Genomic DNA, 17494 nt, shown 5'->3' on the forward strand with positions numbered 1-17494 from the left:
CTCAGGGCCTGGACTCTTCTGGGAGAACAAAACCAGACATCTCAGGAGCTGAGAAACCGATGGGAAAGGTCCCCATGGCTGAACACAGAAAGGTTGACAAGATGACCAACAAGGTCTCCACCGAGCTGGACTGTGGGAGCAGAGGAGACCAAGACCCAGGCAGCTGGGTTTCTGGGTGGCAGTTCCAGCTGCCCCTCCCCAGTCAGCAAGGATCCCAGATCCGCCGACCCTGCCGGCCTCATCAACAAAACCAGGTTCAGGAAATCACAGTCCCACCGTAATCCTGGATGGCCCTGCCCCAGCCCACCCCTGGAAAGTGGCAGCCACATACGCCCTTTTTCCAAATCCCCCGTATTTAAAAGGGTAGAAACGCACCAACGCCCCCAGGGCCCAGGTCTCTGCACAGGCAGGTCAGAGCTCTCACATCAAACAAAATCCGATGTTGACAGAATGGAAGCTGCTTTGTCAAATCAGCGGGGGGATTCAGAGGCCTCCATGAGCGGAACTTGAAACCCACTGTTCTATGCCAACCCCTTCAGCGTCCATATGGGGAAAATGAGGCCCAGGGTTGAGTGGAAAGTTGCTCAAGATGACATAGTGAGTGGCAACAGAACTAGGACCAGAACTCAGGGTCCTGGCTCCATTAGGCAGCCTCTGCGGAGACAGGGTGACATGAGCTGTTTGTCCTCCCAACGAGGGCAGCGGTTCTCAGCCCCAGATGCACATTCATCCCCGGTGGATCCTGGAAAACCTAGGGTGCTGGGACACTTCAGAGATGAGTTGAATCAGGTTTCGAAAGGTGGGGCCTGGGCATCCATTTTTTTATGGGTCCCCAGGTGACTGAAACACGCTGCCAGGGTTGAGAACCTCCGAGCTGGAGAAAAGAGGAGCTGGATGGCTCATCACCAGGTGTGGTCCCTTAGGAGACACCTGCCTGGGGTACCTTAGTGGTGGGCTCTCTGCCTTCTGTCTTTTCCATGTGCTGCTACTTGAGGTCATTCTCTGGGGCGGGAGCTGTGCACCTGCTGAGGTCAAGGTGGCCCCCTCTTAGAGGTGTCTGGGCTGCCATCAGAACAGACTCAGCTGCCCTCCAGACTGCTATGTGTGCTGGGCCCCTCTGCAGCCATGCAGATGGGACCTGACCCTTCGGGGACCTTCTGACTGCAGGGCCTACACAGCTGTGCAGCTGAGAATACCTGGAGCTCTGGGGCCCTTAGAGCCAAGTGTGCCAGCACAGAGGTGCCACAAGCCCCACCAGGACCTCCAATCCAGGTGAGTCTCAGTACCTCTGTGACTCAGTTTCCTCTTCACCAATAGCCAAAGATCCTTCGTTTGGATCGGAAGATCTGGTTTCTAGTTTTAGCTCTGTCCCTAACTCGCTATGTAACCCTGAGCAAGTCATTTACACTCCAGGCCTCAGTTTCCCCAAGTGAAAAATGAAGGGGTGGGTAAGACCCCAGAGATGTCTCACTGAACCAGCCTGGGGACTGCTCTCCAAGGCCACCTGTGATGAATCCCAAAGGTGACCAGCTTCACGGGCCCCTCAGGCACAGGTGCAGCCACAACCCAACAGACTCCAGGAAGCATCTCCACATGTTACGGGAAAGCCCAGTGGGAGTGGGTCCAATCCGTCCTTGCTACTGGACCAATGGCAGAGGCCCTGAGGATGGCCCTCTCCACCAGAAGTCGTCCTGGGATTTTGATTTTGCCCATTAAGAATGAAACCAGGCCAGATATGGTGGCTCTCACCTGTAATCCCAGCACTTTGGGAGGCTCAGGCAGGCGGATCACTTGAGCCCAGGAGTTCAAGACCAGCCTGGGCAACATGGCAAAACCCCATCTCTACAAAAAATACAAAAATTAGTCAGGGATGGTGGTACATGCTTGTAGTCCCAGCTACTCGGGAGGCTGAGGTGGGAGGATCGCTTGAGCCTGGGGAGGCCCAGGCTGCAGTGAGCCAAGATTGCACCACTGTGTTCTAGCCTGGGCAACAAAGTGAACCCGTCTCCAGAAAAAAAAAAAAAAGAAAAGAAAAAGAAAAAAGAAAGCAGCTTTCTTCCTGCACCAAGGCTTTGTGCTAAGGTTTGCGCTGATGCTTGAGCCTTGAGAAAGAGCTGTGTGGAACCAAGCAAACCACCTGGGCTGCGGAACTTGATGGGATCTGGGTTCAAGCCCTACAGCCCAGTGGGATAGCACTTGTCAGACCACCATCCCTCTGAGCCTGCCTCCAGTTGCAGGGAGGAGTTAATGAGCCACCAGACGCCCAGTGCATGGCTCAGTGCACCAGGGTACCCTTCCTTCCCTTTCCCCATCCTAAGACTCACTGCTCAGGAAAGAAAAGCCCCCATATCATGCCTGGGTCATCTTCAATTCATGGAAAGGCAAGAAGATAAAGTTGAATCCACTGCCACAGATAGAGAGGCCCAACAGACTTGCTTGTCCTCGTCCTTCAAGGCTTTGATTGGTGCCCCTCCTCCAGGAAGCCTGCCCTGACTCAGCTATGCTAATTTATCTTTTTTCAACTCCTTCTCCCAATACGGTCCAGAGGCTGTTTCCCAGACATCTTGCATATGGCAGGTTTGGAGATGCTTGAGGCTGTCCACAGGCCCAGGACAAAGCCTTAAACCGATGATGATGATAATGGTGACAGTTAACGTAACTGAATGTTCACCACAAATCAGTATTAGTTACATGCTTTGCACACACAATCTCATTCAATCCCCCCAACTGCCCTTTGAAGTAAGGCCAAACTGGGTTACATCCTGGCTCTGCCACTCACTGGCTGTGTGACTTTGGGCAAGTTGTTTAACCTCTCTGTGCCTCTGTTTTCTCATCTATAAGATGACAATGATGACAGTACCCACTTTAGAATTGTGTGAGAATTAGTTAACATATGGAAAGTACTTAGGACCAGCACTGCTGGGGAGTGGCATTAAGTGTCATTGCTGGTATTATTATCATCCCCAGGCGACAGGTGAGGAAACAGAGACTCAGAGAAGCTAAAGGAGTTTCCCACAGTCGGAGAGCTGGGAAGTTGCAGAGCCAGGACGGAGCCACCACACCTACTGCCCTTTCTCTTGTTGGCCCGCAGGCTGAGCACCCAGGATTGTTACATCACAGCACCTCCAAGCCAGGAGGGACCTCAGAGCTAACTCAGTCCTGCTCCCTTTCCCAGAAAAGAGTCCTTTCTGCAGCACCCCTGTAAGAAGGTTGTCTGGCCTCTGCTGGCCTCTCAGAGGGGAGGGGCTGCTTCTGCACCCTTGTGTGTGTCCCCAGAGCCTGTGCTCATCCTTCAAGGCTCTGACTGGTACACACACTAGACTCAAAAGAAATACTTGAAGAATGTGTGAATGAACGAACTAGGAGCTCTCCACTCCCAACCCTGGGGGGTTCGGCCATCAGGGCCCAATAATCCCTCCTTTGAAGGTATCAGAGCTTCCATCCCCCACCCTGTGACTGTCCCACCCACGGCCTTCTCTGCAAACCTCCAGTGTGGCTCAGGTGACTCCAGGAAGCTATGGCCTTTGTCTCTTATCGCCCCAATCCATCCTCTATCTTCTAAGGAAGCTCTGCTGGGGAGGAGCCAGCCCCAGGCTTCCTGGGGCAGGTCAAACCGGAGACACATCTGCCCAACAGGCACGAGGTAGCAGGGGCAGGTGCGTCACCCCATGGCACGCAGCCCAGTCACCCCATGGCAGGCAGACAGTGGTGCCAAGTGGCAGCTACCCCTCCTTCCTTACCCCTCCTCCTTACCCCTGTGGCACAGCCTCCGTGGCTTCCCCGTCCTTCAAGAACCACTGAATCCCCTTCCTCCTCCTCACTGCCCATCCACCCACCCAATACCAGGATTTATGTCCTGGACTGGCTCTGCTCCAGACTTGGTTCCCTCCCATGACCAGCTCCTCACCCCTCTCATCCAATGCCCGCCGCTCCCAAGTTCACCCCGATTTTTCGAGTCTTAGTCTCGGAGACTCATTCTCAATGGGTGGGCCATTTTGCTCCCCACCCCAGGGCACATTTGGCAACGTCTGGGGACATTTTTGGTTGTCACAACTCAGGAGTGTGCTGCTGGAATCTAGCAAACGAGGCCCGGAAAGTTGCTCTCCATCCTACAGTGCACAGGGCAGCCCCCGTGACAAAGAGGTACCGTGACAGTAGTGTCGAGGTTGAGAAACCTGGCCCGAGGAGAGGGCTGGGAGACTCGGGAGGCAGGAGCTGTCCCACAGTTTTGCACCCTCCCCTCCCAATATCCTGATTACCTCAAAGCCAGGTAACTGGAGACTCCCCAAAAGCCTAAGAAGCCAGCTCCCTGGTGGTCCCCAGAGCCCAGCTCCTAAAACCCTACCTTAACCCTCTTTTCTTCCTAAGAGAGAGAAGACAGGGCCTTACCTCCCTCCACCATGGACCTTAAATGCATGACCTGGCACACAGTAGGGGCATAATGCATGGCCATTGAGTGTCTGGAGGAAATCAGGTTGGAAATCTCTATTTTCCAAGTATCAGAGCAGCTAAAACCATAAGACTCTTGAGTAAGACCACAAGCAGGTTTAAACCCTGGCTTTGCCACATAGTAACTGTGTGACTTGAGCAAATGGCTTGCCCTGTCTGCCTCGGTTTCCTCATTTGTCTGATGAGATGATGCTAATAATAAACCTAGTTCACAGGGTTGTTGTAAGGGTTAAATTCAAGATTAAAGTTCGAAAGTTAACTCAAGAGGCTTGTGAAGCTCTTAGAACAGTGCCTGGTAAGTGCTATGTATTAACCTATTTTTTAAAAATGATTCACGGTCTGTTTCTAGGCTCATGGGCTCAAGATGGGGCTGGGGATATCTGCCTCTTCCTATTCTTTCGTGCCCCAGACAGATCCTCAGCCTAACCTGCAGGATCCCTTGGACACAGAAAAGTGTCATCTCTTCGTGGCACCAGCCCCCTCCAAGCCCCTGGTCTGGATCTCAGTCACTGAAGCCTCTTCTACCCCGCTCAGCCTCCCAAACTTCAAATTCCCTGGCTGAGGTCTTCAGGAAACTCAGCTGACCAAGAGGAGGACCCAGGCTTCCCTGATTGGCTGCTGTTCCGAGGCCAGGGCTGGGGAGTGGGCCCTGAAGAAGCCCTGTCCGGCCTGCAGGGAGGAAGGTCCAAGGGAGGAAGGTTCAAGGGCATCAGCACCAAGGGCCTGCAAACCACTAGACCTCTGACTCTTACCCGTAAATGTCCACGACGGTCTCCACGCCAGCCACACACACCGCGCTGGTGGGATGCTCCAGGGACACACGCACGATTCTCTGCAGCGACATGCTGGTCTTGGACTTAGCTGTGGCCGCCAAGCCCAACACTGCCCCTGAGGCCCCTTAGGATGAGGTTTAAAAGCCCCTGGCCCCACCCCTCCAGCCAGGGTGCCGATTCATTGGCTCCAGTCATGAAAGCCCAGCCCCTTCCCAAAACTGAGAGCTCAGGATAGGCTGGAAGGGACCCAGTATTTGTAATGAACCTGTTGTCCTGACCCCAGCACCCAGGAAGTTAATTTCTTGGGAAGCAAGTCCCCACAGGTACCTGGCTAGGCACCAGGAACTGTTGGGGGCAGGTGCTGTTGAAGGGGTGCAGAGATATATGATACCGGTCTCGGACGCTTCTTTCTCCCTCACCTCCATTTTCTGCATTTTCAGAGACAATATAATTTAATGGGAAGCTTTCTTACTCTGCTGGGGAGCTGGTGAAAATGCGGATTCCCAGGTCTGTTGTCCACTCTGATCCAGCAGGTTAGGGGTGCAGCCTGACCTCTGGATTTGTTTGTTTGTTTGTTTGTTTGTTTTGAGACGGAGTTTCACTGTTATTGCCCAGGATGGAGTGCAACGGTGCGATCTTGGCTCACCGCAACCTTCCCCTCCTGGCTTCAAGTGATTCTCCTGCCTCAGCTTCCTGAGTAGCTGGGATTACAGGCGTGTGCCACCACTCCCGGCTAATTTTGTATTTTTAGTAGAGATGGGGTTTTTCCATGTTGGTCAGGCTGGTTTCGAACTCCAGACTTCAGGTGGTCCACCTGCCTCGGCCTCCCAAAGTGCTGGGATTACAGGCGTGAGCCACCGCACCCGGCCCTCTGGAGGTTTTGATAAGCTCCCCAATGCATTTTGGTGTCCTTTGAGAAACATCAGCTTTTTTTTTTTTTTTTTTTTTTTTTTTTGGCATGGATTTTAGAGCCAGGCCTGGGTTTCAGCCCTGTCTCAGCCACTTCCTAGGTGGGCGACCCTGGGCAAGTTTCTTAATAGTTCGCGCCTCACTTCTCTCATCTGAAAAATGGTTGCTGTGAGGCCTCATGGGCAGCGTTGGTAGAGCTCTGGAATGGAGCCTGGCGTTATTGTATTACTGTTGTTGTCATTAGATCTCAAAAACCTCTGAAAGGGGTAAATGATGAGGGCGAGAACTCTCTCCAGCCGGGGGAGCTTGGCATGTCAGAGTAGGAAGGCTCAGTCGTCGGGCGGGAAAACTGAAGTCAGAGGGGGCATTCGGGCTCCTGGAAGAGCAGGAGCAAGGGCTCTGGGGAGAGAAGTCTTGGGTTCAGATGCAGACTCCACTGTGTACCCACAATAGGGCCTTGGGTGCCAGTGTCCCCCCCTCTTGGAGACTCGGTTTCCTCATCTGTAGAAAATGCAGCTAATCACTGGCGCTGGTGGAGATAATAGTGAAGACGCACCCTGCCTGGGGGAGGCTTAGGAGGTACTGAATAGAAGTTTCCTCCCTTTTCCCTGGCAGTGCTGACAGCCTAAGGCAGGATGGGGACCAGGACCCGCTCCCCAGCACCTCCAGCTGGGACATCTGCACCCGTTCAAGGACCTCAGCAGGACCCTAAGATTGTCATTTCCATGTCTCAGTTTCTGGGAAGGATGTTCTTTTCAAGGAGAACTGCTGGGCTGCTGGGCTGCTGGGCCAAGAGACAGCTTCACTGTTTTCAGCTGTGGAACGGCTTGATGACTGTGTCAGCCCTGGGTAAGAGTTCGAGCTCAGGAGGAAGCCTTAGTCTCCCTAGCCTGCTTGTGAGCACAGATGGGGAATAGACGCAGAAAGTGGGGGCTTTCCCTGGAGTGCTGGCCCACGACCTGCCTCCTCAGAGAACTGTATGTGCCTTTGGAAGGAGATTAATGCCTTCACTTCTCCCCCGTTAATACCAACTTTTAGAAACAGGTTTGTGGTTAACTCAGACTAAAGTGTCAATGACTAACAGGCAACAACTTTTTGCCCTCTTAGTCCACAACAAAAGCTAAAATAAAGTGAGTATCAAAGGGTATAATTTGAGGCAACAGCAAACGTGTAGGATGAGAGGGTGACATTTTCAGGCATCCAAAATCAGACCACTGAAGCCAGGTAACTTAGAAGCTTCAGAGGCAAAAGTGGAAGGGAACTGGGCCAGGCACAGTAGCTCACACCTGTAATCCCAGCACTTTGGGAGGCCAAGATGGGAGGATAGCTTGAGCCCAGGAGTTTGAGACCAGCCTGGGTAACACAGCAAAACCCCAGCTCTGTAAAAAATAAATTAGCAATTTGCTGGGCATGGTGGCCTGTGCCTGTATTCCCAGCTACTCAGGAGGCTGAGGTGGGAGGATCACTTGAGCACAAGAATTCAAGGCTGTAATGAGCTGTGATCGCACCACTGCACTCCAGCCTGGGTGACAGAGCAAGACTCAGTCTCAAACAAAACAAAACAAAACAAAAACCAGAAAGGGAACTGTAGTGGCCTGTGGCCCTGGGAACCAGCCCTGCTGGGGAACTCTCACCTCTGTTAATAGGACCCAGGCTGCCTCCCCGACCTGTCCTCCCTGAGAGATGGAGGAGATGCTGAAGGAAGAGAGGAGAGAGGAAGAGGCAGGACCCATCCCTGCCCCGATCTGATCTCCATCTCAGCAGGGCCATCAGCCCCAGAGCAAGAGGCATGTGCCAGTCATCCTGCTGAATCAGCCTGCCTGGCACTGGCCATGGCACTGTGAGGCTCTCCCAGCTGAGCAGGGTCTGCCTGTGGCAGCAGAAGTTGAGCCAAGCAGCTGCATAGTGGGTGAAATTGGAAGCAGGCATCTCCACTTTCCTCCCCTCCTCCCCAACCCAACAAACAGGCTGGGGAGACAGCCCTGTAAGAAATGCATGTCGACATTTTTATTGATCAGAAAGGTGGTGACTGGTCACCCAGAACATTCTCAGAGCCAACACCAGGGCCCCTCGATGGCCCAGCAGCAACTCCAGAGCTTCCCACACCCAGGGTGGCCCTGACCCCCAGCCCTATCTCTGCAATGCCCACTCCCCTCCTACCCACAGCTCTTTCTCGGGGGAATCCCAACCCCAGCTCACACCCCCGGCCCCTTCAGAGCCTCCTTCTCCTTCTTGACTCAGTGCAGCCTGGGGTATGATCCTGAGCAGGGGGTGCTCCGGTTAAAGCAGGAGCTTGCAGATGCGGTTCTGTAGAACCTTCCAGAAGGGGATTTTCAGGTTCCTGCTCACCCACTTTAACCATAGCAGTTCCAGGCTAGCTTTTGTTGGTTAAAAGAGTGACAGTAGTTGGCTCAGTGTGAGGTCTCCCCAGGGGCCACCAAAACCCTAGATGGGCAGAGGCTCTAGGGCCGACTGCCCTGCAGTGACCACGCTGGCGGTGGGGAAGAGGGTGGGCTGGCTTTCTCCCGCCCGTGCCCTGCAGCCCAGCTGAACCAGACTGCCTGTGCCTGTCTCAGCGACCACACTCAGGGCGATGAACCTCCCGTGGCAGCTGTCTTCCCTACTGTGGGAGGGAACACGGGCCTGCCACAGCGGTGTATTCAGGGGTGAAACCCATGCTATGTGCAGGGTCCCTGGGTTGATGAGAGAGACCGGACAAGCCTTCCCCTCCCACTGCCTGCAGAATGAAGGGGAATAATTAAAGACTATTAAAGGAAATTAAACTCCACCTTCAGAGAGAACCTAATTTCCTCCCAACACACACACCCTCTTCTAACATCTGGGCCCCCACCCCTGCTACATCTGGAAGCCAGCTCCCTTCAAATCCAGAGTTCAAAATCCCAGCCCAGGAGCCATGGACACCTCTAGGCCCCCAAATCCATCATCACACACTCCGCCATCCTGACCTTGTCCCCTCCCGCCCCATCTTCCTTTGTGTGTCCTCAGGCCTCACATTGGCCTCTCAGCATTTCTGAGGAGGGAGAAGCCGGCTCTGGTAATTAAAGTCTTTCCAGAAAGGTAACAATCAGTCTTCTGAGGTTGGAGTCAGTTATTAAAATTTTGTTGTCTTTTTTTTTTTTTTTCTGTTTAAATCGGCCCTTGGACACTGGGTTTTTCTGTCCTTGTTTGTCCACACACAGCTGAAGGGTGCTGGATGGGGGTGGAGGTAAGTGTCACAGCCTTGGGGCCCCTTTGGGAGAAGAAATCTGGATGGGGCAGAGGATGTTTCTGATCTCCTTTCCTAGCTTTCCAAGAGCAGAGGCAGCCTGGTGCCTGGCACACCAGACCCCGGGTCCTCCGGGCCCCATTCCTGGTGCAGACACACAAAGTTACTGTCCTTGTTCCCCAGGGAGGCATCAGAATGAAGGGGGAGCAATTCAAAGTGGGGCCCGTCTCCCTAGGCCACCCACAGCCATTCTCGAACATGCTAACATTGTGGGTCCGGAGCCTCTGGGGGCTGTGGGTGGGGAAGAGGCGAGGGAAGAATGATGTGCGTTCTTCTCAGGTTGGGTAGGCCGTTCCAGAGGCGAGGGTGGGTGGTATCCATCCCTGTGTCCTGGTGCCCACGGGGGCCAGGATGTTTGCAAAGTGCCAAGGCTCCCCCAAGAGAATGGAGGCCAGGTGGTTGTTCCCTGCCCTCACCCTGGCGGGGTTCCCCAGCAAGAGGGCAGAGAGGATGGCGGGTGGGGGCAGGCTCAGGGCACCATGTTCCACCATTTGAAGGGAAAGGGCTTCCTGCGCACGTTGGTGCCACAGTGGATCTCGCCCTGCAGCTCGTGGTAGGACAAGTAGTCATCAATGAAGATGCAGTGCAGGCCCAGAGGCTCCAGCAGGGACTGCACCTTCTCCTCCAGGCAGCAGCGGCCGTTGATGATGGGCCCGTAGGGCTTGGGGATGCCCAGGTACTTGCCTAAGACCACCATGTTAACCTGCAAGACAGAAAAGGCAAGAGGGAGGCTGTCTGGCTGCGAGCGCTGTGCTTCCGGCACCCCTTCCTTGCCGGAATAAGACAGACCCTGGGGAATGGGTTGGCCATCGCTAGAGCCCGAAAGGGCTCTAGGACTGGGGTTTGCTCAAGAGTTAGGGTCTATGAAAGCAGAGGAGAAAAAGATTCAGGGTTGGAAATGAGGTTGAATAACAGCCAGGGCTACCAGGAATTTTGTACATTAAAACAAAACAAAACAAAAAAAAAAAAAAAAAAAGAACCACTTCTCCAACACTTTCTTCCATCTATGAGAAAACTGTCATATTATAGCAACTTTGTTAGAACAAGAGATTTTCATGTCATCTACCAGAAACTTGTACAACAAATATACACACCTACAAGGTCTGTGGTGTAAATGTCTTCCAAAGTGTGGTGAGCTTTTGCAGTGCACAGCTTGCTTAACTGTCTTTGGCAGCCCTGATCATTGTTAGCATTTATTGAGCATTTTCTATGTGCCAGATATATCATCACTAAATCTCACAGCCTGCCTCCGAAGCTGTGGCTCAGACAGGTTAAGTCACATAATTATACAGCCAGAGAATGATGAGACTGACATTTGGACTTGGATCTGACCGATGCCAAAACCCATGCTCTTTGTATCTGGCCACCTGTGGGACTGAGGAGTTGGGGGAAAGGGCTGAAAGCTTTTGGGGACACTTGAGTTTAACTCTGGGGGCACCTCTCCTTCCCGTGATTGTGGACCTGGCTTGGGGTCCTAATTCTGGGGATGGGAATTCTCCCCCATGCAGTGGTATAGGGGTTTCTTAGAGTAAATATCTGCCCAGGTTGATGGCAAGAGGTCATAAAGGGCAACCCTTGGTGTTCAAAGCGGACTCCAGACCTTCTCTCTAGAGGGCAGCTCTGGGCTGTCTTGGGTTCGTGGTGAGCCTGTCCTGGACTCTGCCCTCAAATTCTCCATGCTCTGCCCCCCACCCTCAAGTCCGCCCCACCCTCATCCATGTCAGGGACCAACATAAAGCTGGAGCGTCCCGTGAGGTCAGTCCCCTGCCCTTGACCCTGAACTACCTCTTTGCCCACTAATGGGCCAGAACATGCTGGGGTGGGAGTGGGGGTGGGGCATGCAGGGGGCAAAGGGCAGAAAGAGGAGAAAAGAGCCAGGACCAGGACCAGGACCAGGGCCAGGGTCAGAGCCAGCCGGGCCTCCGCTTCCTCCTAAATGAGGAGTCATGGGATTGGGGGCTGGTCCCAACTCCGCCACTCGCTCACTGTGTGACCTCAGACACATGACCCATGCTCCTTCTAAGCCTCAGTTTCCCCATCTGACAAACCAAGGGGTTAACTGGGTGTTCCCTATGGGACCCTCCAGTGAAGACAAGCTGGGTTCCTTCAGCAGAGCCTGGAATGAAGCTAGGGAATCCCCACAGGATGGCCCACAGGCAGGGGACTTCCAGCAGACAGAGGCCAGGCCACAGTCACACGTGCTCCAGCCTAGGCCCTCCCCCCACCTTCAGCCAGAACCAGAGCTTAGCAGTCCCGTAGAGCTCTGCTGTCCACCACAGTAGCCACTGCCACATGCAGCTGTTTAAATTAAAATTAAACTTACATACAGTTACAATTTCCGTTCTTCATCGACACTAGCCACATTTCAAGTGGTAGCTGAGTGGCTACTGGACTGTATTGTGCAGATATAGAACATTTTCATCAGCACAGAATGTTCTAACAGATAATACTGCCTGACTCCAAGCAGTGGTTCTCAATCAGGGATGATTTTGTCCACTAAGGCACTTTCGGTTGTCACAACTAGGAGAGTGCTATTGGCATCTAGTGGGTAGAGACCAGGGAAGCCACTCAACATCCTGCGAGGCACAGTACAGCATCTACAACAAAGGCTTATCCAGCCTAAAACAGCAATAGAGCTACAGAGTCAAGAAATCCTGCTTGGGGGTCTCTGCCAGGACCTAGAGGCTGGAATCTCCCCAGGAGGAGTCAGGAAAGCACACGGGTCCTCGCCACCTCCCACAACGTGCATCCTGATTCCAACATTCGCTTCCAACCCTCGGCTTGTCCCAAGAGAGGGATTCAAGCTGAAGACCGCAGTATAAAGAAAGAGGGTCTATCCCCATCCTGGGGGACCATCCCTCCCAGCTGCCAACACCCCAACATCCTTTCCCAAGAGGTTAATGGGCACTTGGGCCAGGTCCACCCCGATAGCATCACTCAGGCCTCTCCCAGGTGAGATCACATCTGCCCATCTCCTTGTCAGCTGCCCGGTTAATGAGAGTCAGTGAGGCCACCGCCCGCCCCCGCCTGCCTGCCTGCCTGACACAGGACCCCCACTGGGGAGCAGCAAGTGAGGGACTGTGGTGGGAGCACAGCAGGCAGTTGAGACCCAGAGAGAGAAGCCTGAAACACTTGGAACCAAACCACGTTTTCTTTTTCCGTCTGGGTGAGAAAAAAAAAAAGTGCTTTGTGGTGGGGCACCCCATGCCCTGTAGGATGTTTAGTGAAATCTCTGGCTTCTACCCACCAGATACCGGGGCACACAACTCCCTATGGCAACAAAAAAAATCCCCTGGGGGCAAAATTGCCCCAGTTGAGAGTCACTGATGGGAATGTTCTCTATATTCACAAAAACAGACCCTGGAGAGGTCCGCAGGGCCCTCCAGCCTCTGCACCAGCCTGCCCTGGGCCAGGGAGTGCTTCTTCTGGGAGCCCCGCAGACCCCCCAGCAGGACCCTGCCCAAGGGCTCTCACCATGTCTGGGAAGAAGGCTTCTGCATAGAAGTTTTTCAGGAAGAAGAGCTGAGGAATATCCACGATGTCACTCTCTGCCAGGCCCAGCTCCCGCTTCAGTACATTACGGTTCCAGTCAATGCATTTCTGGGGAAAGGAGGCAGCTGGGTAACCTGGGACCAGGAAGAACACAACACTGGCCAAGCACCTACTGTGTGCCAGGCCCGTGTGGAGCCCTCTGGGCCCGTTAGCTCCTTGAAGTCTCACAACAGCTTTGTGCCATAGAAGCCATTGCTGTCTGGGGGAAACTGAGGCTCAAGCAACCTGCTCAAGTGCACACGGCTAGGAAGTGCCAGAGCTGGGGTTCGAACCCACACAGTTTCTGGATGCAAATGTTCTTGTCAGTACAACACACTGTCTCAGCCCCAGCCACAGCGTGGCTGATGCTGCTGTCTCTTCTCAGCAGCTTAGGAGAAAGTGCTAGGCACCACCGGGGAGGGTAAGGGGCCTCCTCCTGTTAATTGAGCACCAACTCTGCGCTAGCCCCTTCGCCTTGCACGGGGCAGGCACTTTTTATCTTGGGGTGAGCCCTGCCCCTTCCTGACACCTTGCTTTACCTGTTCTCACAGAATCCCCCTGACTCTTACCCGCCCCACCTCTGGGCCCCGCAAGGTCCTATTTCCCCACCATGTCTCTTGTCTCGCATTTCACCAGACTTCTCAGATAAGAGGCTCAGGTTTGCTTCTATGGAAATAGGTCATTGCCCCAGAGTGGGGCCAGGTCTCCCTCATTAAGCTGGGAGCAGCCTGAGGGCATGGCTCTGTCTCTTCCATCAGACTGTGGGTTCCTGAAGGCAGAGGCTTCCTACCCACAGGCCCCAGCAGCCCCCAGGACCATCAGAGCTCCAGCGCCGAATCCCTGACGCCCCCGCAGCAGTTCCTGGGGCTGCTTCTCCCTGGAAGGGAAAGGACCCCTTAGAGCAACTGGTGGTCCTGCCCCTCACCTGTGCATGAAGATTGTCTCTCTGGAGGTGTCTGTCTGCCAGCATCTCATTAATGCTTATTTTTGCCTGGTGTTTTAACCCTGCAAGAAGAGAAAGACAATGCATAGCTCAGGGAGCACTGCCTGGAGGCCCTCTTCAGCCTGGGGCTACATAATTCAGGCCAGGATTTCCCTCCTACCTCAGTGCCAGTGTCAGAAGCCAGGATAGAGAAAGTCGGAGACTGAGAACCCTGATGGGACCAGGCCCTGGCTGCAAGGAAAACCTGGTGGTGGATGAGGAACCCCTCAGGAAGTGACTCCGGACTGAGAGCCTAATTATTATGGCACAACTACCATTATTGAATGTCTGCCATGCTCTGGACATCCTACTTAATGTATTATTAATATTTGAAGCAACTATAGGAGGGATTAATTATCACCTACAACTCAGAGAAGAGGAAACTGAGGCACTGAGAGGTTCAGAACACACCCTTGATACCACAGCCAGCAAATGCCAAGACCAGGATTTAAACCCAGGACTATCCTTGTGGACAGCGGCACCACATCCATTCCAGTGCTCTATTCCCCACATGAGAACACTGAGGCTGTGACAAGGAGGGGAGGTGGGCCAACCGAGCCCTTGGAGGATCTGTTAGCTCCTGCAGGAAGCTCTGCAGAGCGGCCCTGACCAAGCCTGGCTTCTCCTCCTTCCTCTCTTGAGCCCCCAGCACTGCTGCTCCCTGGCTGCACAGCCCTGGCCAAGCCAGTTCTCCTCTCTGAGCCTCAGTTTCCACTTCTGTGAACAGGGATAAGGAAGGGGGAGGAGAGATCAGACGGGAGCGAGAACAAGAACATGCCTGGCATTGACTGGCACCTGGGGCACTCATGGCTTCCTGTGCCTTTCCTCTCCTGGGGTGTGGCCCAGGAACTTCCCCACCCATCAGAGGACCTGGGGGCCCAAGACACGGAGAGTGGGTGTTGGGTTCTGAGCCCAGCTGAGAGCCCTGCAGGTGCAGGTGCTGTAACCAAGGATGGTGATGAAAGGGCAGGGTTCCCCAGGGGTGACCGGGTCATTGGCACTCACCATCAAACTGGGCCGCCTCGCCGTAGCCCTCTTCTTTCTTCTCTTGGAAGAGTTTGAGGCAAGCGCTAGGGCTAGCCAGGAGCAGCCGGAAGCCCTGGCACAGAGGGAGGGAGAATGGTTCAGTGGACAGGGTCCCCCTAGACACAGGAGACCCCAGACTCAGGAGGGGCCTGACAGTGCCTGGGACTCCCCTCTCCCGCTCAGTCTGCACCCCAGCCACAAAGCACTGTCTGCAGCAATCCCGGTCCTCCAAGCAGGTTCCCACCTCCAGAACTTTTGTCTGTGCTGTTCTCCCTCCCTGGAGGCCCTGTGCATTTTGCCCACCAAGACATTCTGACTTCTTCCTTCAAGACCCAATTCAGGGCTGGGTGCGGTGGCTCACGCCTGTAATCCCAGCACTTTGGGAGGCCAAGGTGGGCGGATCACCAGCAGTCAGGAGTTGGAGACCAGCCTGGCCAACATGGTGAAACCCCATCTCTACTAAAGAGACAAAAAATTAGCCGGACATGGTGGCATAATCCCAGCTACTTGGGAGGCTGAGGCAGGAGAATCACTTGAACCTAGCAGGTGGAGTTGTAGTGAGCCGAGAGAACACTATTGCACTCCAGCCTGGGCGACAGAGCAAGACTCTGTCTCAAAAAACAAACAAAAACAAAATACCCAATTCAGATGTCTCCTCCTTCACTGTCAGAGCTGCCCCTAGCAGAGCTGTAACCACTGGTCACTGGGAAGCCTCTTCTCCCAGGCTGCTGGCTCCCTGGCCATGCCTTCCCCAGCCACCTCTGCAAGGCTTACTGTAGAGGCCCAGAACCCAGATCTGAATCCTATCCTGACACCTGCAGGCTGAGTGAGCTTGGATGGATTAATGGCCCTTCTGAGCCTCAATTTCCCCACTTGTAAAATGGGGCAATAATAATCGCACCCACCTGACGGGCTTGTTGGAGGATTAAATGAATTAAAACATGTGAGTATTTGGCACATAGTAGGTGCTCAGTAAATATTACCAATTATTATCAATATTATTCCTGACCGTTGGCTAAAGGATTTGGGTTCAAGCACAAATACCCAGGAAGTGTGAGGATGAGTGTCAGGGTGTCCTTACCCAGAGGATGCCCCAATCCAGAGCTTACTCGGGGCACAGGGTTGAGCTGGTTCTAGATGGCTTTGCCCTGACTCATCCCATCAGGTCAGACAGGGGCAGAGGTGGCTCAAGCAGGGAGGGAGGGGAGGAGACGCACCTTTTGGTCAGAGGTAGGCACAAAGGTCAGGAACTCGTCCACGTGGCCCACAGAGAGCCAGTCCGAGTAGAGCTCCACGGGTGCCTGCACCTGCTGGGCCTTCAGGAAGTTCCGCACCACCCTGGCCATCTGCCGCCCGCCGGACCTGGCCAGGAGGGAGAGGGCGCGCAGTCACCTTGTGCCTGGGAGGCGTCAGGCCTCACCTCTCAGTCATCATCAGATCTGCCACCAGGGGGCGGGATTGCTCAAAGAATGCTTTAAATGTGGGGTGTAGAGGGTGGAGAGGCCAAGACAACAGAGAATGGACTGTGCATTTGTGTGTGCATGTGAGCACCTACTGTGTACTGTCCTTAGGGTACTCTCACTAAGTGTCTTGTTTAATCCTCCTGATGACCCTATGCTATACATACAAATACCAGCTCCAAGTTACATCTGAAGTGTGCTCGGCGGAGCTGTCTGGCCTCACTCCCCACTGCGCACCTCTTTGGTCACTTGGCTCCAGGTCCACCGGCCTCCCTGCTGGTCTGCTGTCTCCAGCCTGCTCCTGCCTCAGGGCCTTTGCACGGCTGTTTCTACACCCTGGAATATTCTCCTAAGTAGCCACATCTTTAACTGCCTCTTCTTTCTTTCTTTCCTTCTTTTCTCTTTCTTCCTTTTCTTTCTTTCTTTCTTTCCTTCTTTTCTCTTTCTTCCTTTTCTTTCCTTCTTTTCTCTTTCTTCCTTTTCTTTCTTTCTTTCTTTTCTCTTTCTTCTCTCTTTTTCTTTCTTTCTTCTTTCTTTCTTTCTCTCCCTTTTTTTTTTTTTTTTTTTTTTTTGAGAAACGGGGTCTCACTCACTCTGTTGCCCAGGCTGGAGAGCAGTGTTGTGATCATGGCTCACTGCAGCCTCAACCTCCTATGCTCAAGCGATCCTCCCACCTCAGCCTCCTGAGTAGCTTGGACTACAGGTATGTGCCACCACACACGGCTAATTTTTGTATTTTTTGTGGAGGTGGAGTTTCACCATGCCACCCAGGCTAGTCTTAAACCCCTGGATTCAAGCGATCCCCCCACCTCGTCCTCCCACAGCACTGGGACTACAAGTGAGGGCCACTGTGCCCGGCCTAACTGCCTCTTTTCCTCTAAGGCTTTGTTTAAACATCAAACTCTCAGCAAATCTGAGACAAACATTTACTGACATGTGCCACACACATGCTTTACCCAGGCTACCTCATTTAATCCTTATGACAGCTCTGTGGGGTGGGGACCATTACTGTCCCCATTTTACAGATGAGGAAGTTGAGGCCCAGAAAATTAAAGTCATGTGCATTTGTTTATGCATT

The 17494-nt window shown here is 53.6% G+C and overlaps 2 protein-coding genes across 5 annotated transcripts in view; both read right to left on the reverse strand.

Annotated features, from left to right (window-relative positions):
• Positions 1 to 5333, reverse strand: part of PADI3 (peptidyl arginine deiminase 3) — a 35962-nt gene extending 30629 nt beyond the window's left edge. Inside the window, exon 1 of the mRNA XM_007980317.3 lies at positions 5202 to 5333. Within this exon, the coding sequence (XP_007978508.3) occupies positions 5202 to 5293 (92 nt within the window). The 5' untranslated portion in view covers positions 5294 to 5333. The remainder of the gene's footprint in view (positions 1 to 5201) is intronic.
• Positions 5334 to 9209: 3876 nt separating this feature from the next.
• Positions 9210 to 17494, reverse strand: part of PADI1 (peptidyl arginine deiminase 1) — a 45692-nt gene continuing 37407 nt past the window's right edge. For all 4 annotated transcript variants that reach the window (XM_038004305.2, XM_038003918.2, XM_007980318.3 and 1 more), the window contains 5 exons: positions 16174 to 16318; positions 14936 to 15029; positions 13874 to 13953; positions 12892 to 13017; positions 9210 to 10120 (listed from right to left, as the gene is read on the reverse strand). In XM_038004305.2, the coding sequence (XP_037860233.2) occupies positions 9887 to 10120; positions 12892 to 13017; positions 13874 to 13953; positions 14936 to 15029; positions 16174 to 16318 (679 nt within the window). In that variant the 3' untranslated portion in view covers positions 9210 to 9886. The remainder of the gene's footprint in view (positions 10121 to 12891; positions 13018 to 13873; positions 13954 to 14935; positions 15030 to 16173; positions 16319 to 17494) is intronic.

The sequence above is a fragment of the Chlorocebus sabaeus genome, chromosome 20 (assembly GCF_047675955.1).
Source record: "Chlorocebus sabaeus isolate Y175 chromosome 20, mChlSab1.0.hap1, whole genome shotgun sequence".
NCBI lineage: Eukaryota > Metazoa > Chordata > Mammalia > Primates > Cercopithecidae > Chlorocebus > Chlorocebus sabaeus.